The sequence below is a fragment of the Trichomycterus rosablanca genome, chromosome 6 (genome assembly GCF_030014385.1).
Source record: "Trichomycterus rosablanca isolate fTriRos1 chromosome 6, fTriRos1.hap1, whole genome shotgun sequence".
Lineage (NCBI taxonomy): Eukaryota > Metazoa > Chordata > Actinopteri > Siluriformes > Trichomycteridae > Trichomycterus > Trichomycterus rosablanca.
This window is the reverse complement of record NC_085993.1, coordinates 12,809,124-12,829,330: the sequence shown is the minus strand read 5'-3', so window position 1 is coordinate 12,829,330 and position 20,207 is coordinate 12,809,124. Positions and strand designations below refer to the sequence as shown.

Sequence of the window (20,207 nt, the reverse complement as noted above, 5' to 3'; positions counted from 1 at the left end):
TTTTACATTATTTGTTTAAATTGACCCGTTTGGAGACACTTGGAGGAAAAATTGCAGATTGATGCAATTGATGAGAACAAGTATATTACGTCTTACCTCTGACCATCAGCTTGGTGGAGCATTCTGCTCTACCTAATGGATTCTCTGCAATGACTTTGTACTCTCCCATGTCCTTTGGTTCCACCCTCAGAATGAGCATGGAGCACACGCCACACGTGTTAGAGATGTAGTAGTTGATGTCTGTGTTGATACTGATGTTGTTGCGGTACCATGTGACGTGAGGGGTCGGATTGCCTCTCACAGCACAGCTCATGTAGCACTCATAGCCTTGTGGTGCTGTGTGCATTTTCAAGGGTACCATGAACTTAGGAGGACCATCCAGATTGCAGGGTTTTGATTTGGGTGTGATTAACATAAACTTCTCTGCAAAAGATAATTCACATCACACACATCTTTAACACTGATGAAACTATTTAGAATAACGCATTGACAAAAATAGAACACATTTAACTACACTGGGGTGTAAAGGACAGCAAATGCTTACTGATTAGTTTATGCAGCCCTGGGACAAAACTTAGTCAAGTGCTTTGCGTCCCTGGTGAAGCTTATTTGAAATGTATGGACTTTAAACAATGTTAAACTTGTGTATAAAAAATTGCACACTATATTGCATTTATTACCAATTAAAAAGCAATTCTGTTTAGTAGAGGCGCGTGGTGTAGGACCATTATAGATTCCCATCACAAAGCTTTCTTCTCTAGATAGACACATTAAAGGAATATAGAGATGGCAAAATAATAAAGGCCGAATTATTACTGGCCCCTTATTCTTTTTATTGAAGAGTAGTTTGTGCTAAACAAGTCAATATCCATTAGGTATCCCATTCTTTAGAGAAGATTTTTTACTTGTTTCTAGCTGTCCCTTCTTTTAATGGTAGTTTTATTATACAAGGAGAATTTAACTGCATATTAAAATCAAGATAATACCCATGGGTGCACAAAGAAAAAATATACAATTTAAACAGGATCTGAATCTTGGTGATGTAACAAAGGTTCTTGACCTTGGGTTTGATATCCCACATTTCTTTTATTATCCCTTTATTCCTTTCACCTCTCTATTACATTTCAATGTTAGTTGTTAATTTGTGTGTGCTAGAATACAATATGTACTACTACTGCTACTACTACTACTAATATAATATTATTATTTTTATTATTATTATTAACAATACTGCTACTAACAACAACCACAATAATAATTATTATTATTATAATACTATTAATGAGAAAAATAATAATAATAATCAGAATAATAATAACAACAATACTACTACTACTACTACTACTAATATAATATTATTATTAACAATACTACTACTAGCAACAACCACAGTAATAACAATTATTATAATACTATTAATAAGAAAGATAATAATAAAAATAATAATTAGAACAATAATAACAACAATACTACTACTACTAATATATTATTATTATAATTATTATTATTAACAATACTACTACTAACAACAACCACAATAATAATAATTATTATAATACTATTAATGATAATAATAATAATAATAATAATAATAATAATCAGAATAATAATAACAACACTACTACTACTACTACTACTACTACTACTAATAATAATAATATATTATTATTATTATTATTATTAACAATACTACTACTAACAACCACAGTAATAATAATAATTATTATAATGCTATTAATGAGAAAAAATAATCAGAATAATAACAACAACAACAACAATACTACTACTATTAATATATTATTATTGTTGTTGTTATTATTAACAATACAACTACTAACAAAAACCATAATAATAACAATAATTATAATTATTATAATACTTTTAATGAGAAAAATAATAATAATCAGAATAATAATAATAACAACAACAATACTACTACTACTACTACCACTAGTACTACTAATATATTATTATTATTATTATTATTATTATTATTATTATTATTATTATTAACAATACTACTACTTACAACAACCACAATAATAATAATTATTATTATAATACTATTAATGAGAGAAATCTAAATCATAAATCATAATAATAATAACAATAATAACAATAATAACAATAATAACAATAATACCACTACCACTACTACTACTACTACTAATAATAATAATAATAATAATTGACACTGTATAGTATTACACGAGGATAATAATCCAAAATCAGTGGAGAATGTTGCAGTGTCCAGGAACGTTTAGAAATACCTTCATGATTAAGTTACTGGCTAAAAAGATTTTACATTTTAGAATTTACATGCTATTTTTTCACTGCTATTCCAACCATACTGTACCAAATCGACTATATTTAGACCTCAAAGCCACTATCTTAAGTAAAGGACTATATTACTACAGTTTGAAAACATCTGACCATGCTCCAGTATCTGCACAATATGACTAAATGATCCAGATGTTACCACTTTTCATTTTAGCATACAGGTGGTGGATAATAATTATGAAATCACCAAATAAAAAAGGGGTTTGATTTTGAATGAAAATCACAATTTCAGGCACAGCTGCTCTGTTGAGTTTGATTATGTATGTTGATTGTTAATAATAAGCTATAAGAACTCTAACAATAAGCACCCTGATGTGTGGGATTTCTGACTGTTTCATTATAGTAAGGTATATAATCAGTATCTACTGATTATTTAGCAGTCAAAACATTTCCAGGTCCACCTGACACACAAAAATGATTACTTATGCAAAGTTTAATTTCTTTTCTTGAACTCTATATTGATATAATTAACCAAACAATACACACATAGGTCAGATGTCTTGTTTACCAGCAATGTACTGATTATAATTTCAGTATTACATAATTATTATGTTATATGCTCACTAAAAGGGAAATGCCTACATACAAACCTTCTCCTTCAGTAAGATGGAAGCCCTTTGTAACATATATTCCTGGCCACATATGCTTTTTAGCTCTTAACCCCGTATTCACATATGGCCATGTAGCAGAAAAAGAAAAGAAGAAGTGGGGATGAAAAGAACAAACCTTTCTTCTCAGTAATGAGCCACTTGGGAGATTCAGAGTGGGCAGACTGTCCCATGTCGTTCTTGGCATAGACACGGAACTGGTACTCCCTCCCAGGCATGATGTTGCAGACTGTAAACTTGTTGTTAAATATGTGGTCAGCCACTGTGTTCCAGGTCTGTTTAACCGAGTCCCTCTTGGTCACCATGTAGTGCAAGCGATCATCTTTTTTTTCATCTGGTGATGCCGTCCAGGAGACTGTCACAGTACCTGGGACATTAACATCCAGTTCCACAGGGCCAGGGGGCTTAGGCTCATCTATGGAAAAATGTTGTAATTAAGTGTTAACTATATGTATTTGAAATTTATTAGAACTAACAGATATTACGACATTACCAAGAGGTCTTTTGTTGACATTTTATTACATATCTTTTATTATTAACAGTGTTTATATTCATTCCCCAACTCACGTTTTTAAAAAGAGAAATCCATTTACAAATAATAATAATAAAACTGTGAATAATAACGTCAGCAATAAATACAAGAAAAATTATTTCATGTATTCACTGGTTTGTACATTACCATAGTCTTTTTTTTCTAATTTATTTATGCATTTTCTCCTATTTTAGCATAGTCAATTTGTCTTCCGCTGCTGGGGGAGCCCCAACTGCAGTTGAGGTGGGTATTCTGCCTTGCCATAGTTTTTTTTTTTTTTTTTTTTTTTTTTTTTTTTTTTCTATTTTGTGCATTCACTGCGGAGCAAAGTGCTGGAGAATAAATACCATAATATAGTTTGTCCTCAGGTGTAAGACTTACTATTAAATTCCACAAACTCAGTATTGTATTTTTGTTGGCAAGCAGACTATGGGTTACAGTGGGAAGCATTAGGTGATGTAAAACACACTGCCATTGGATAAATGTTCTCTAAAGTAATAAAATTACCCCTGACTATCTGGCAGTTAAAATAATGCTACTTGGCTTCTACAAGGCCAACTAAAAAGTTTAGTGTAAAAGTAATTATGGTTTGTAGAGCCCTTACTGAATTCCTACACTCATGTTCTAGAGGAAAGGCTTTAAGAATTATGGAGGCCATTAAAGCAGCAATAAAGCATGTCCATGGTAATGAATGGGACGCTCAGATCCCCAAACTATTGGCCATTTGTGCTGTGTAGAGAAACAGAAATGAATTATAGTCTGTATTTCACTGTACCTGTGACTCTGATCTCAACACTGAAGCTCTCCTGGCCAACAACGTTCTTGACTACAATGGTGTAAATTCCACTGTCAGAGCGCTCCGATGAGGGGATTAAGATTTGAGAGCCCCCCTCAGTATTGCTAATGGTGGCACGTTTGGAGATAGGAATGTCATCCTTCAGCCAAGTGACCTCCGGCCACGGAGACGCCTTAGAAATAAAATCAAATACATGTTTATTGCATATGAACCTGTAGAACTGTATGTTTTACATTAACCTGTAACAGTCTCAAAATACACATTTGAAACCAAATAATGTAAACATGGAACATTTGAAACACTGCTCTCTTTTTTTTTTACATGTATTTCGAGTAACCTCTTTATCCTGGTCAGTGTCACAGTGGTACCATAGCCCATCCCAAGAAACACTAGGTAAAGGGCATGTAGATACAACGATCAGCCATAACATTAAAACCACCTCCTTGTTTCTACACTCACTGTCCATTTCATCAGCTCTACTTACCATATAGAAGCACTTTGTAGTTCAACAATTACTGACTGTATTCCATCTGTTTCTCTGCATGCATTGTTAGCCCCCCTTCATGCTGTTTTTCAATGGTCAGGACTCTCCCAGGACCACTACAGAGTAGGTATTATTTGGGTGGTGGATCATTCTCAGCACTGCAGTGACACTGACATGGTGGTGGTGTGTTAGTGTGTGTTGTGCTTGTATGAGTGGATCAGACACAGCAGCGCTGATGGAGGTTTTAAACACCTCACTGTCACTGCTGGACTGAGAATAGTCCACCAACCAAAAACATCCAGCCAACAGCGCCCTGTGGGCAGCGTCCTGACCACTGATGAAAGTCTAGAAGATGACCAACTCAAACAGCAGCAATAGATGAGCAATCGTCTCTGACTTTACATCTACAAGGTGGACCAACTAGGTAGGAGTGTCTAATAGAGTGGACACGGTGTTTAAAAACTCCAGCTGCGCTGCTGTGTCTGATCCATTAATACCAGCACAACACACACTAACACACCATCACCATGTCAGTGTCACTGCAGTGCTGAGAATGACCCACCCATTAAATAATACCTACTCTGTGGTGGTCCTGTGGGAAAGGGGGCTAACAATGCATGCAGAGAAACAGATGGACTACAGTCAGTAATTGTAGAACTTCAAAGTGGACAGTGAGTGTAGAAACAAGGAGGTGGTTTTAATGTTGTTTTAAATTGCCATTTTTAGCATTTCCAAAGCTCTTCTCCTAATGTTTAGTCATTTCCAATTCCCAATTACAATATCTCTGCAGCTTGTACCACTCCCACACTGGCCAAGCAGGGGCCATGGAATAGCAACCACCCCTCCAACACATGTAAAGTCTAGCCTAGCTAGTGGATTCTAGCTAGCAGTGTATGGGGAGTCACATAATACCCTTTGTGTTCCTCCTTTACTCACGTTGATGTCTCAGCCAGACAACAGGAGTCACTGTTGAGAGACAGTAAGCAGAAACCCTGTCTGACCTACCACCCATGAGACACAACTTACTGTGACTTAAGTGCTTAGCCAGTTCTTTAGCACCCCTAAGACTCAAACCCGAGTGTTTGAACTCTCCACAATAGTGGGCTGGTGAATCAGAGTGGTGCATCACTTAAGTGCAAGTGTGTACAGCAAGTCACATGACTAAAATGTCTTGTCTCTGAGCAGTGGTAGCTAATTGGTTAAGTTACTGGACTTGTGATCATAGGGTTGCTAGTTCAAGCCCAATCACGGCCAGCTTACCACTGTTGGGCTACTAAACAAGCCTCTGAACCCTCAATTGCTTGCAATGTGTAGGGTCACAACTGAAAGTTGATTTGGATAGAAGCATCTGCTACATGGCATAATTGTACATATACAAATAAATGTCTTGAATTCAAATGTTCACATAATTGTTATGGTAATTATATAATTTGTAATTAAAAAAATACATTTTATAAATCAATAAATTACGTTTACCACAAAGTTAATGTTGAATCGAGCTGAATTTCCAGCTTTGACAATCATGAAGCTCTTGATCTTGACATCTGTGAATCTTGGTCTCACTGAAAAAGAGAGACAAAATGTAGTTTATGTATTCTAAAAAGTGCATTTTTTATTCTGTACATAACATAAAAATGGTAGTCATCCAGTTATATACCAGGGGGTGGCATAGCCAGAATGTAGTTGTTCAGCTCCTGAGGTTCTCCCTGACCACCCTCATTCACAGCGATGACTCTCACCCAGTACATGGCCATGGACTTCAGTCCCTTCACAGTATACGTGGTCATGATAATAGCATTGGTGTTGCAGCGAACCCATTCAGTGCTTTCTGCAGGTCTGATTTCAACAAAATATCCTTTAGCTTCATCCTGTTCTCCCTTGATCACTTTTGGTGTTGTCCAGGAGAGGGACAAATTGGTATATGTGGAATCTGTCACTTTAACATCAATAATTTTGCCAGGTGATTCTAAAAGGAAAACATTATCATATCATATATGTTAACATTTATAATGACAGTAAATATACAGAAGTGAATAAATAAAATAATGAAATATAATCAGTGGTAATATTGCTCATGCAAATAATTACGTGTTAATAATAAAAAACAATAATAATATAATAATAAGGACCCATTACAATATTTTGAACATACAAATTAGAAAAATAAATTAATAAATAAATTAAAAATACTTCTGCACCTCTATAAGGACTGCTGCTACTTGCCTCTATTCACAACAGTTATCTATTCTTTTCTTTTTGGACAATCATTTTTTTGTTCATTTTTGTGCATTAACTTAACTCTGCATCCTAATCCAACTGCACATGTTACCGTATGCCAAGTTCACACTACACGACTTTCCAGGTTGTCAGGTTGCTGTACAGTTCACACTACACGACTGGATCTCTTGTAATCGGGAGTCTTTCAAGTCGGTTTGGCTTTCACACTACACGACTCATCGGCAGTGGGGGTTTTACACTACACGATCTATCACCAACTGGAATCGCAGGCGAGCTTCTCTGGTCTCCCAAACTATGTTTTGTCATGAAAACAATCGCATGAAGTGACGAGGGGTATAATGATACCACGTCCATGTGCAGCGTAAAATCAAGGAGGAAAAATAAACAAATCTGAGTGGATTGGGCTACGTGGCCAGCAGGGATTGTTTGTTCTATAGTGAGTTGGAGGTTAATAAATATTTGTTGCAATGCAATGTTATGTTTTGTAGAGAACGATAAGGTCAGAAATACTGTAAAACTTGTGTGTGTGTGTGTGCCGATGTATTCTGATATAAACTGTATATTATGCCCCGTCCCACCTTTTTACAACTTCTCCCCTGCGTTTCCCCCACATCGTATTTTGCCTTTTCATTGGCTGTTCGACATAGCACCCATTTGACAAGCTAGATATCTCTCTTCGGTCGCGAGTGCTCGACGAGCCACTCGGATCGAGTTGTTGAGCAGTTCACACATAGCGATTAAGAGCAGAGTTTCGATGTTATTTTATTCTGTTATTATACTAGCAAAGAAAATCATATGTATATATTTTAGATCTATTATAAGTCTTATAATAGTATAGTGGTACCTTGTAGCTCAACGTCCCCTAAACTCAATCTATGAAACTCAACGCCCTCCGAAAAGAAATTTGTACTCTTAAAATCAACGTTTCCCTTAAACACAGTGTGTGTGCGACTGCTGCTTTGCTCAGCGCTCGGCTAAAGTGGAGCGGTAAAACGTCATGCGAACCTGAGACGAATTGTTGAAACGTGAATAACCGTCAAATTCACTCTGAAAGATCCACATATATCTGTGTTTAGCTGGATTTTTCTCCTGTTTCAACTTGTGCCTTAAATACATGGACTGCATTAACAGGCTTCCCATACATCCTTATAGGAAAAATTACCTTAAAACTCAATGCCTTTTAAACTCAACACCACTCCCAGAACCAATTGACGTTGAGTTTCAAGGTACCACTGTATGTTACCAATAAATAGGTTGCATTTAAGAACACACATGCAGAATCCTAAATGACTCATCACTAGGTGCTTCAGACCTAATTGCATTGAAAATTCCAATGAAACTACATTTGAAATAAATAACTTTTAATTCTTTAAAATTACAGTATATTTAACTTCTATAGTGCTTTACCACCCAATTCTATTACTGGCTTTGAAATAGAAATAAAAATAGCAATAGATTGTCTTACTTTTGGGATCTCTAGCAAACACCAACTCTGATGCTGTGCTCGGTTCACCAGCTCCAGATATGTTCACAGCTGATACACGGAACTCATACTCCATGCCCTCAATGACATCTTTGCATGCATATTTCTTTCCTGCAAAAGAGAGTCAGCTATAGGATCTACAAACCATATACACTGACCAGGCATAGCATTATGACCACTGACAGGTGAAGTGAATAACACTGATTATCTCTTCATCACGGCACCTGTTAGTGGGTGGTATATATTAGGCAGCAAGAGAACATTTTATCCTCAAATTTGATGTGTTAGAAGCAGGAAAAATGGACAAGTGTAAGGATTCGAGTTTGACAGGGGCCAAATTGTGATGGCTACATGACTGGGTCAGAGCATCTCCAAAACTGCAACTCCTCTGGGGTGTTCTCGGTCTGCAGTGGTCAGTATCTATCAAAAGTGGTCCAAGGAAGGAATAGTGGTAAACCGGCGACAGGATAATGGGCGGCCAAGGCTCATTGATGCACGTGGGGAGCGAAGGCTGGCCCGTTTGGTCCATTCCAACAGACGAGCTACTGTAGCTCAAATTGCTGAAGAAGTTAATGCTGGTTCTGATAGAAAGGTGTCAGAATACACAGAGCATCACAGTTGCATGGCTGTTTTGGCAGCAAAAGGGTGGCCAACACAATATTAGGAAGGTGGTCATAATGTTATGCCTAATCTGTGTATTTTATTAAAAACTAAACAGGATAATTAAAAAAAAAACTATTAACCTTTAATCGGTTCATCTGCTGGGTGAACGAGGCTCCACAGGTTGCTGCCCTTCTTACGTTTCTCCAAGTTGTAGCCAAGAATGCCTGTTCCCCCAGTGCTAGCAGGTGGAGTCCAAGAAAGAGTAATGCAGTCTTTAAAGGCATTGACCACTTTAGGAGCAGATGGTGGGCCAGAATATTCTGAAAAATAACAATGGTTTAACAATGAAGATCTAGTGTGATCTCACTATGGTAGGACCTGAATTTACTCAAGATGTTACTTGTCATTAATTAGTAGCTGTTTTGTTATTCTTGCTGGCTGCTTTTATAGCATTAGTGAACAGTGCCGCTCAGAGGCCTCAAGTTTAAACAACAGTTCTAAACTTCAAGTTCTAGGTTCTTTACCTGACTACAACTTAACACCTAAAATAAGTCATTTCCACACAGCTATCAAAGGCAGTACAGTATACTATGAACTAGAATCTTACCTCTAGTGCCGGCTTGGACATCTTCAGTCTCCATTAACTCACTAATACCCTCTGAAGTCTCAGCTCTGATGCGATAACAGTACCTTTTACCATGATCCACATCATTGTCTTTGTAATGGGCTTCACCAGGGATCTGTCCAATTTTCTTCCAGGTGTTACGTCCAACTTGATTACGCTCAAGGAAATAATGACTAACTGGGCAGCCACCGTCATCTTTTGGTGACCGCCATTTGATCTCGATGCAGTTTGATGAGGCTTCAACAATCTCCAGAGGTCCGAGGGGTGGGGTAGGCTTGTCTGTCAGAATTAAGAACCAGATCTTAGATCTTAACATGAAAAAATTGATAATTAAAAATCATTTGTCACAGAAGCTACTTCTATTTTTATAGGCTTACCAAGCACAACTAGATTAGTACTGGCTTCAGTAGTGCCAAACTCATTTTTTATTTTGATTTTAATTTCCCCTGTGTCTCTGCGCTGTAGTTTGTTGAGAAGCAGACGGCTATGCCCTTCAGAAACCTCAATCTTGCAGTTTACATCCGGTGAAAGTTCCTCGCCATCTTTGTACCACTGTACTTTGGTGGGTTCACGGCCGACAAATGGTATTTTAAATTCAGCTCTGTGATTAATTTTAACCACTGTTGGTTCGGAAAATTTCTCCAGGTCCTTGCTGCCAAGCCTTGGTGGATCTGCAAAATAAAACTGTTTTAGAGCATGAGGAATAATATGCAGCTATAAAATACATATTCTAGGCAATAGACAAACCTTCAACAATGATCACAGCTTCAGTTTTACGACCATCAGCTTCAAATTTGTATTTTCCAGAAAATTCTTCTGATACTTTGTGGATTTTTAGTTTATGAACAGCACCGTCTTGGCTGATCGTCATACCGTCAGTCGAATCAGAAACCTATAAAGAGAAAAAATATGATAAAATCTTCACAGAAAGCAATTGTGGCTTCTTTTTAAAGTAACTGTAGCTTATACACCGATCAGCCATAACATTAAAACCACCTCCTTGTTTCTACACTCACTGTCAATTTTATCAGCTCCACTTACCATATAGAAGCACTTTGAAGTTCTACAATTACTTACTGTAGTCCACCTATTTCTTTACATGATTTGTTAGCCCCCTTTCATGCTGTTCTTCAATGATCAGGACCCCAGCAGGACCACCACAGAGCAGGTATTATTTAGATGGTGGATCATTCTCAGCACTGCAGTGACACTGACATGGTGGTGGTGTGTTAGTGTGTGACTTTTTAAACACCTCACTGTCACTGCTGGACTGAGAATAGTCCACCAACCAAAAATATCCAGCCAACAGCGCCCCATGGGCAGCGCCCTGTGACCACTGATGAAGATCTCAAAGATGACCAACTTAAACAGCAGCAATAGATGAGCGATCGCCTCTGACTTTACATCTACAAGATGGACCAACTAGGATGGAGTGTCTAATAGAGTGGACAGTGAGTGGACACAGTATTTAAAAACTCCAGCAGCACTGCTGTGTCTGATCCACTCATACCAGCACAACACACACTTACACACCACCACCATGTCATTGTGAATCATCCACCACCTAAATAATACCTGCTCTGTGGTGGTCCTGTGGGGGTCCTGACCATTAAAGAACAGGGTGAAAGCAGGCTAAAAAAAGTATGTAGAGAAATAAATGGACTACAGTCAGTAATTGTAGAACTACAAAGTGCTCCTATATGATAAGTGGAGCTGATAAAATGGACAGTGTGTCTAGAAACCAGGAGTTTAAACCAGGTTTAATGTTATGGCTGATCGGTGTTTATAGAAAAGGGAATAAAAACCCATTCTTATATTATTACTCCTGCCAGCAAAGAGCCATTTGAAAATGTTCATAAGCTTTTTAATTTTAAGATATATAAATAAATGTAACATAAAGCTGGTTTTGCTGGTGGTTGGATGTCTTTTGTGGCTGCGTGATACAGTAGTAGGGTTGCAAGCATGTGGCTTTAGGGGGAAAAGGGGGTGGCACTAGGTTTGACAGTTGTATCATTAAAACAACAGTAATCTGGTGATCTAGTGTTCTGAGAAAGGATTTATTTGACTGAAAGATATTATTGTTATTACCTCCTTTCCATCTTTGTACCAGGCCCCCTTGCAGTCTGCACTGCTGAGTTTGCAGACCAGCTCAGCGGCCTCTCCTACGATAGCCTTGCAGTCTTCCAGGCCAGCAGAGAAGTGAACGCCAGGATCTGCAGGTCATTTAGACACAAACTATCTTATTATCTGTGGCATCATACTTGAAGCTTCTTACCTGACATAAAATTTCTAGTCAGTTTTACACAGTTTATTATATTCATAATAATACCATGTATTTTATTCAACAAAATACACGTGTAGATGTAAAGCTGAAGGCTTAACTAATCCATTGTTAATTAACATTTTTAAACAAATTCCAAAATCTAGGATCAAAGTTGACTTCTTGTAGAGCAACATCTTGATGACACATGAGGTGGTGTTGGTTTTGCACAGCTCCAGAGTCATAGGGACCTGATCGTCGTCTTTGGTTACTGTCTTTGAAGATTCAGGCATGTTCCTCCCATGCTTCCGTTTGGTTTCGTTTGGGTACTTCAGTTTCCCCCCCTCTTGGCTGGCTACCGGGATTTGCTCGTATGCATAACTTAAGTAAGTGGATGTGAGGTGCAATGCGGTGAATTGACATCCTATCCATGGTATATTTTGGCCTTGCATCCAGTGTTTCTGAGATCATCCAAGCTCTTCAAGATATAGTATATAACTAAATAGATAAACGTCTTGATAATGGGTGTCTGGGATCTTGCACATTTGTGTAATTATAATGGTTCATTCTTCTGGCTAAACTTCAAAATTCTTCTTTCTTCAGATCTTTGGTCTTCAGCAACTGCAGTCGTCATTTCAGCTTCAAGGTATTACAAATCACCCTCTGTTCCATTATCAACCAAATTAGTCATTGATGTATCTGCTTCCTCAATGCCCTTATCAGGTGTTTCTTCATTGCTGATGGTCTCCAGATGTCAATGTCCATTCATCCCACAAGCATAAATCATAGTATTTGTCTTCATGTTCTATTTTTACCAACGTGATTAACTTGTTAACTTAGGCAAGCAAAGACGACACACACTAATACATTTAAACACAAAGACAAGTGCACATCAAGACATCAAGAGGCAAATAAACAAACAAACAGACAAACAAAATCTAGTTGTGATTAAATCCAACTGAAGTGGCTCACACTGATAATCTAGAACCAGCAAAGCAGCAAAGTGGACATCTCTTACCAACAACTGTGTCTGGAAGCAAAGGTCCTTGTCTTGTGCGGCCTGATTGCTTTCCAGCTTCAGTTGAAGTGCCCTGAGTGGCCCCATCAGCAGGCAGAGCCCCCTCGGTGCCCTCTGCTCCAGCTCCAGATAGATTACTCTGCTGGTCAACCCCTGGATTACCACTTGGATTTCCATCTTGGTTACCGCCTGGGTTACCATCTGGGTTGCCATTCGGGTTTCCATGGGGGTTACCATGAGGGTTATCTTTTGAGTTGCCATGTGGATTACCATGAGGGTTGTCTTTTGAGTTGCCATGTGGATTACCATGAGGGTTGCCATGTGGGTTACCTCCACCTTCAGTCATTTTATTTGAGCAGATGATGAGCAATTAAAGAGATATTTTAGAGATTATAAGAACTACATGAAACACAGTTTCAGTAACATTACAAAAGTTACAGTAACATTAACATAAATGCAGATAAACAGTATAGAAAATGTCATGAAAACAAAATTGCCCCTATTTAATTACCTCTATTATTGCATATTTGTCCCATTGAATAATATTAGATCATTTAATAAAAATATATTACAGTAAGAGAACTTAAATACAAAATTTGTGGAAAGTTATTAAATATATTTAATCAACGAAGCATCCAATACACAAATTATCCCTGTGAATAGGTAACTGTCCCCTTTATAAGAGGTTGTACAACCTCTAGGAGCAACAAATGCCACTGAATAATTTTGTATCAATGTGAAAAAAATGTATATAATTAGCCCATTTCTCTCATGTTGCAGCACCTCAGGACTTAACTGGATAACTCCAAAATGTAACTTCTGTTTATTTTCATCCATTTAGATATGGACCTGTTTTCTGTGTTTAACACCCTTCTGTGAAACCCAAGTACGTATATCTCAGTTTTAGCCCACACATGGCAACCTTACATTCTTCTTAAGATTCTTTTAATAGAAAGAGGAATCCATGTAATCCACTGTTTTCTTAATAACAGCAGGCTGTCTGGTTCTTTTTTTTTTTTTACTGTGAATGCAAATGCAGGATTTACTTTTCACCAGACAAAGACCCATGTTGTTCCAGTAGTTTACACTTTGATCAAATACCATTCCCAAAAAGTTGTAGATCATTCGGGTATTTATTTTTTATTGCTGTGAATGTCAGACAAGCACCAATGTCTTGGTCTGCAGTGGTTTTCTTCTTGCTACCCAGGAAAGTTATGGAAAAGTTATGGAATCACCATGAACTTTGACATAATATGTGGCTAGATTTGTAATTTCCTTGTAATCAGACTAGAGGCTCATTGGTAGATTCACTACTGTTTCCACTGTCTAAATGGTTTTGTGATAGTTTCCAGACTTATTGACTGTTGATTTATTTCACATTTTTTCAGCTCTTCTAAAATTTCCATAGATATGTGTTTACTTTGCAAATAAGGTGTAAAATAATGAGATGTCCAATAAATGAGAGTTTTTAAATACCGTGTCCACTCACTGTCCACTCTATTAGACACTCCTACCTAGTTGGTCCAACTTGTAGATGTAAAGTCAGAGACGATCGCTCATCTATTGCTGCTGTTTGAGTTGGTCATCTTCTAGACCTTCAGCAGTGGTCACAGGACGCTGCCCACAAGGCGCGGTTGGCTGGATGTTTTTGGTTGGTGGACTATTCTCAATCCAGCAGTGACAGTGGGGTGTTTAAAAACTCCATCAGCATTGCTGTGTCTTATCCACTCATCCTAGCACAACACACACTAAAACACCACCACCATGTCAGTGTCACTGCAGTGCTGAGAATGATCCACCACCTAAATAATACCTGCTCTGTGGTGGTCCTGTGGGGGTCCTGACCATGGAAGAACAGGGTGAAAGCAGGCTAAAAAGGTATGTAGAGAAATAGATGGACTACAGTGCTTCTATATGGTAAGTGGAGCTGATAAAATGGACAGTGAGTGTAGAAACAAGAAGGTGGTTTTAATGTTATGGCTGATCGGTGTATATTCTAAAGCTGATTTGGTGAGCTAACTGATTAAGTACGTAAATAAGGGAGTAATTACTTTGGGTATTGATTTCCATATTGTATGTGTTGTGGTTTTATACTTCTGAAATATTTTAGTATGACAAATTTGCAATAACAGAGGTAATCAGATAACATTGTACAGCTAGTAAAGATGAGGAGCAAAATGTATCCACAATGCCATGAAAAAGTATTCATCCCCTTTCTTTTCATATCCTTTGTGCATAGTTGGGCCACCTTAGCCCTTTCTTTTTACAACATTAAGAGTAGTTGAGAAACTGAAGTGAAAAGCAATGTCAATGTCCTGACACAAACGTTTGACAATCTGAAGATCTGGACTCCCCTTAGGCTGCTCAAGAACACACATTTTCTTGACTGTTCACCACTCTTGTGATGTTTTGGCAGACGTTTTGCAATTGATGCTTTGACCACTCCAGTAATTCTTCGAGTCGATGTCTTGGTACTCCCGCTTAAAGTTTTCCGGCAGATGGAAACATTTACGTATATCTAAGATTTCTCTGTATGGCACCTTTCATTTTCCCGTGGTCCCCGACTGGACTGCTAGTCCTGCTGCAGAAAAGCATCTCTATAACATGATGCCTCCACTACCATACTGTGGGTATAGAATGAAAGTGCTGGTGATCTTTGTTAAATTTATACTACCACATACTGCTTAAGTTTATGCCTGAGTGATGCTTTGCAAATTATTTGCAAGCAAGAATTTACTTGGAACTTCCATAGCTTCCATAAATGCCTTTTTGCTGTAGCTTCTGAAACATAGATTATTTAAGAAACATTTAAGAACATTTTTTGATACAGTAGACGTACTAATGAGTGCTCTTCCAGTTCATTGATAGTCGGTTTATATTTGTCCCCTTTCCTTATGATCGCCAGTGCCTTTGAGATGGACTTCATATATAAGGGACAGTGGTAGCCTAGTGGGTAGAGCTTTGCACTATCATTCCAAAGGTTGAGAGTTCGAATCTCAGCTCTGCCATACAGCCACTTTTGAGCAAGGCCCTTAACCCTCTCGGCTCCAGAGGCGCCGTACAATGGCTGACCTTGTGTTCTGACCCCAGCTTTCAAACAAGCTGGTATATGCGGAAAAAGAAGTTAATTGTACTGTATATGTATATATGACAAATAAAGGCATTCCATCCATCCATCCAGCTGTTCATTCTATCTATGTACTCGTCCAGGTCTGTGCCTTTCCCTGATTAGATTCCTGAATGTCTTGGATTCTTCTTTTCTTTGGATGTCTCTGTTGAAGTGATTAAACACAGCTTGTCCACAGATTTCTTCCACATGTATACCATCAGCACGTCAAGCTAAATATGTAGATGTCCTGCATGAGAAGGAACTGAGCTTTACAAGGGCTGTGAATCCTTTTTAAATAGCAGACCCAGTGAACAGATTTACAGATTAAATGATTAAAAATATGCATTAGGGGACCAAACAGTTTTTCATGGCACTGTATGTTTTCTCAGACGTAAAGCAGCACAGTACATTTTTTGGTTTGATAGGTTGATAGGACTGTCACACAACAATGATGGACAGAAGAAACACATTGCTACAAAACAAACATATAGGACACCACAAACATCAAGACGCTGTAAATGCTGATTTTGTGGATGACATTATAACAATCCCAAACATGACACACATATTACAACACAACAAAAAACATATGCAAACAAAGAACATAATGGATCACAAGACAGGACAAATTGCTGATATTTGTAATTATGCATATAATGTACACATAATTGTACATGTAGACATTTGAAAGATAATATTGATAGTGTTAAGAATTAGGGGGGCATATTAATATTAATGGTATATTATTTTAAAGGGGTTTTTAGAAATACACATTCATTTATTGTTAACACTTGGAAGTTATAGTATAATTAATTATTTTAAACATGTTAAGCATTTAGTTTGGCAATTATATCTAAAACCTATAAAAATATAAGTAAACACTTTTAGTCAGAAACCATTTATTAATATATTTACACAAACTACAGTGGTACTTTGTAACTCGACGTCCCCTAAACTCGAAATATTTGAAACTCAGCACCCTTCGTGGAGAAATCTGTACCCTTAAACTCGACATTTACCTTAAATTCGACTTGTTCAGCCTTCAAAAATTATTTATTAAATATTAACTCACATCATTAGAGTGGAAAATATGAGACAATTCTGCATTATAGCTGGGGGTTCTGAGAAACTGTGAGAATCAGCTTTTCCAAGTTTAAAACGCTTATCGTTAAAATAAAGCTTAATGGGTGGGCCGCACAGGTGGCGCAGCATTAAAAACACACGCTGGAACCAGAGCTGGGATCTCAAATACATCGTATCAAATCCAAGCTCTGCCTGCCGGCTAGGCTGAGCGGCCACATGAACAACGATTGGCCTGTTGTTCAGATATGGGCGGGAATAAACTGGATGGGGTCTCGCTCTCATGACTGGTGCAATTACGGCCTCTGCTGGCTGATTGATGGCGCCGGCACAGAGATGAGAAAAGAGTGCTATCAGGGTGTGTCTCTCCATACACAACGCTGAGCTGCACTGCACTTGTCAAAGTGTAGGTGATAAGATGCATACGGCATGCTGCCCACGTGTCGGACTAGTAATCAGAAGGTAACTGGTTCAAGCCCCACCACTGCCCGGTTGCTGCTGTTGGGCCCTCGAGCAAAGCCTCAATTACTGTCACTGTACTATAAGTCACTTTGGATAAAAGGCGTCTGCTAAATGCTAAAAATTCAAATGTAAATGGAAATTTCCGAAACAGCAATGGGTGCTAATAGGCAGCCATGGTGAGTAGACAAGCCACAAACCAACGACAGATTGTTGAACACCAAGACTCACTGATACAGATGAGAGCATTGAACCCTTCTGTGTAGTCACATGCCAGTCCAAGTGCCTACTAACTCCTGTCTAGTATTGAAAGCACTGACAATAGACATGCTTGCATTAGAATTGGACATTGGAGAAATGGAATAAGGTCGACTGGCCTGACAAATCCAGTTTTGTCCAAGATCATATGGATGGCCTGGTATTTGTTTATTGTTTACCAGTGGAAGAGATGGTACCATGGTTTACTGTTGTACAATACACCTTGCAACTTACAGAGGTTATACAACTTGCGGGTAATTATACCACATCCCACAGGACACCATGGTACCACATCCCACAGGACTCTGTCAGATGCCCTAAGAAGTCCATGTCTTGGTGAGACAGAACTCTTTGATAGTCTTAATGTTTCGGCTCATCAGTGTATATATAAATGCTAATATGCAACCAGTACAAGAGTCCTTGGGATGGAACACCTCAGAGAATGAAGGGAGGAAAATCTGTTTACATTTATATGGTCGTTAAGTTTAAAACTAAGGACTGTCTTAAGTTAGTGATGTTTTTTAGGAGTTTAGTTAAAAGTATTGTTAAGACTGCTAAGGGATAAGAGTTAATGCTGGCTTTAATTCAGATCTACTGGATTAGTGGAATAATTAATCCAATACTAAACATCTAAGCCAGACTCTTACCGACCACTGTGTCAGGCAGAAGTGGGCCTTGCCTCACACGAGGCTGCTTCTGTGACTCTTCTGGCTCTGGTTTAGCCTGTTTTGGCTGTTCTGCTTTCTGTTTTGATTCATCGTCAACATTTTCAGCCTTTTCTGACTTTTCTGGCCTAGTTTGTTCAACTTGGACAGCTTCGGGTGTCTTTGGTTGCTCTACCACTTGTATTAGAAGAAATGCTTATTTTTTAAAATCTTTTAAAGTGATTTGAATATTGTGTTCATTGTTTTTAGATAAAGAAGCAAACACTATCGACAATACAGCTACAATAACAGGGGCAAAAGCAATTACACAGACAAAAAGAACAATAAAATAAGCAACACAACATAAATGAACATGACGAATGAACCTACATTTTGGCACACTGCGGTTTTTAAATGATAATCAACCATTGTTATTTAACCATCAACTATAGTGGCCAACTAGAACAGCAAACTAATCAATATGTAAATGAACATAAGGTCCCCTCCACAAATATCAACACCACTAGAACATGAACAATCCAAGCTGTAAAATATTCTTTATTGCTTATCGTTTTAATTCACTTTAATTTAAAATATAAAAAATCTCCCCTTTATTAGTAGACAAAAAATAAAATAAAATATTGTGATTAAAATATGATAAATATTGGCACATCTGTATTATTTGCTTTGTACAGCCTCCCTCCGGCCACATTCTTCGCATCGGACACCTCCTGGCGTAAAAAGACCACATGGGCGCCCCACCAACACCTGGCGAAGAACCTTCATACAAGACCTGAAGGCACTCAACATAGCATGGGACGATGTCGAAGCCCTGGCATGAGACCGGAACCAGTGGCGAACATTTGCTGCCCGATATGCTTCTTAGCATGGGAGGATCTACTACTACAGCCTTTGCTTAAATAACAGCTTGGAGTCTTCTCTATTCTTAATCAGACTGAAGAACACACAGCAAGACATTCAAGATCATTCCTTCATACAGAATCATTTCAGATCCAACAGATTCTAATGCTCAGACTTGTGGACCTACATCTTCAGTTCTTCAGATCTTCAGTGGGAGTTAAGACAGGGTACTGGAATGGTCATGGCAAATCATCTATTCATCATGCATTTTTTTGCTGATTTTAAGGTGTGCTTTGGATCATTGTCCTGCTGGAGAATCCAACACATATCAGTTTAAGCTTCCTGGCCAAGGCAGTCAGGTTTTGATTTAATCTTCTGATGTCCTGTTCTTCATGCAGTCCATGAAACCATGTATTGTAACAAGTTGTCCAGGGGTCCACATCATGACAGATCCAACACTAATAATTTATTTCATGATTAGACATGATTTTTTTTGTCATTGTATTTTTAACACAAGGGAGCATTTTGTTTTCAATAAAGAATGTTTTTTTTACAGCCTGTTTTGTTTTACAGTGGTGCCACATATTTGTGGAGAGGACTGTAGCACATATGACAGTAATTTAGTCTAGTCAGATTGACCACGTTTAACAAGAACAAAAAGGCAGTAGCTGGTAGTCCTATTTATTTTTGTTTGCATGGTTTTAAGTAGTTGGCTAACCTAATTCGAACTATTAAAAATGCACATCTACTGTACTTCTAAGGTTCAACATTTGCTTCATGACACCAGGCTACCAACAGCTGTGCTACAG

General features: G+C 37.9%; 1 protein-coding gene across 3 annotated transcripts in view; it reads right to left on the bottom strand.

The window, feature by feature from the left end:
- The window catches only part of igfn1.1 (immunoglobulin like and fibronectin type III domain containing 1, tandem duplicate 1), a 47,997-nt gene that overhangs the window by 1,876 nt on the left and 25,914 nt on the right, over positions 1 to 20,207 (bottom strand). For 2 of the 3 annotated variants that reach the window (XM_062997428.1, XM_062997429.1), the window contains 12 exons: positions 12,988 to 13,323; positions 11,798 to 11,922; positions 10,457 to 10,601; positions 10,087 to 10,380; positions 9,692 to 9,988; positions 9,225 to 9,404; positions 8,464 to 8,592; positions 6,418 to 6,726; positions 6,237 to 6,322; positions 4,256 to 4,448; positions 3,067 to 3,363; positions 97 to 423 (listed from right to left, as the gene is read on the bottom strand). In XM_062997428.1, coding sequence (XP_062853498.1) covers positions 97 to 423; positions 3,067 to 3,363; positions 4,256 to 4,448; positions 6,237 to 6,322; positions 6,418 to 6,726; positions 8,464 to 8,592; positions 9,225 to 9,404; positions 9,692 to 9,988; positions 10,087 to 10,380; positions 10,457 to 10,601; positions 11,798 to 11,922; positions 12,988 to 13,323 — 2,718 coding nt within the window. The remainder of the gene's footprint in view (positions 1 to 96; positions 424 to 3,066; positions 3,364 to 4,255; positions 4,449 to 6,236; positions 6,323 to 6,417; positions 6,727 to 8,463; positions 8,593 to 9,224; positions 9,405 to 9,691; positions 9,989 to 10,086; positions 10,381 to 10,456; positions 10,602 to 11,797; positions 11,923 to 12,987; positions 13,324 to 20,207) is intronic. The other variant, XM_062997430.1, reaches the window with a different exon arrangement.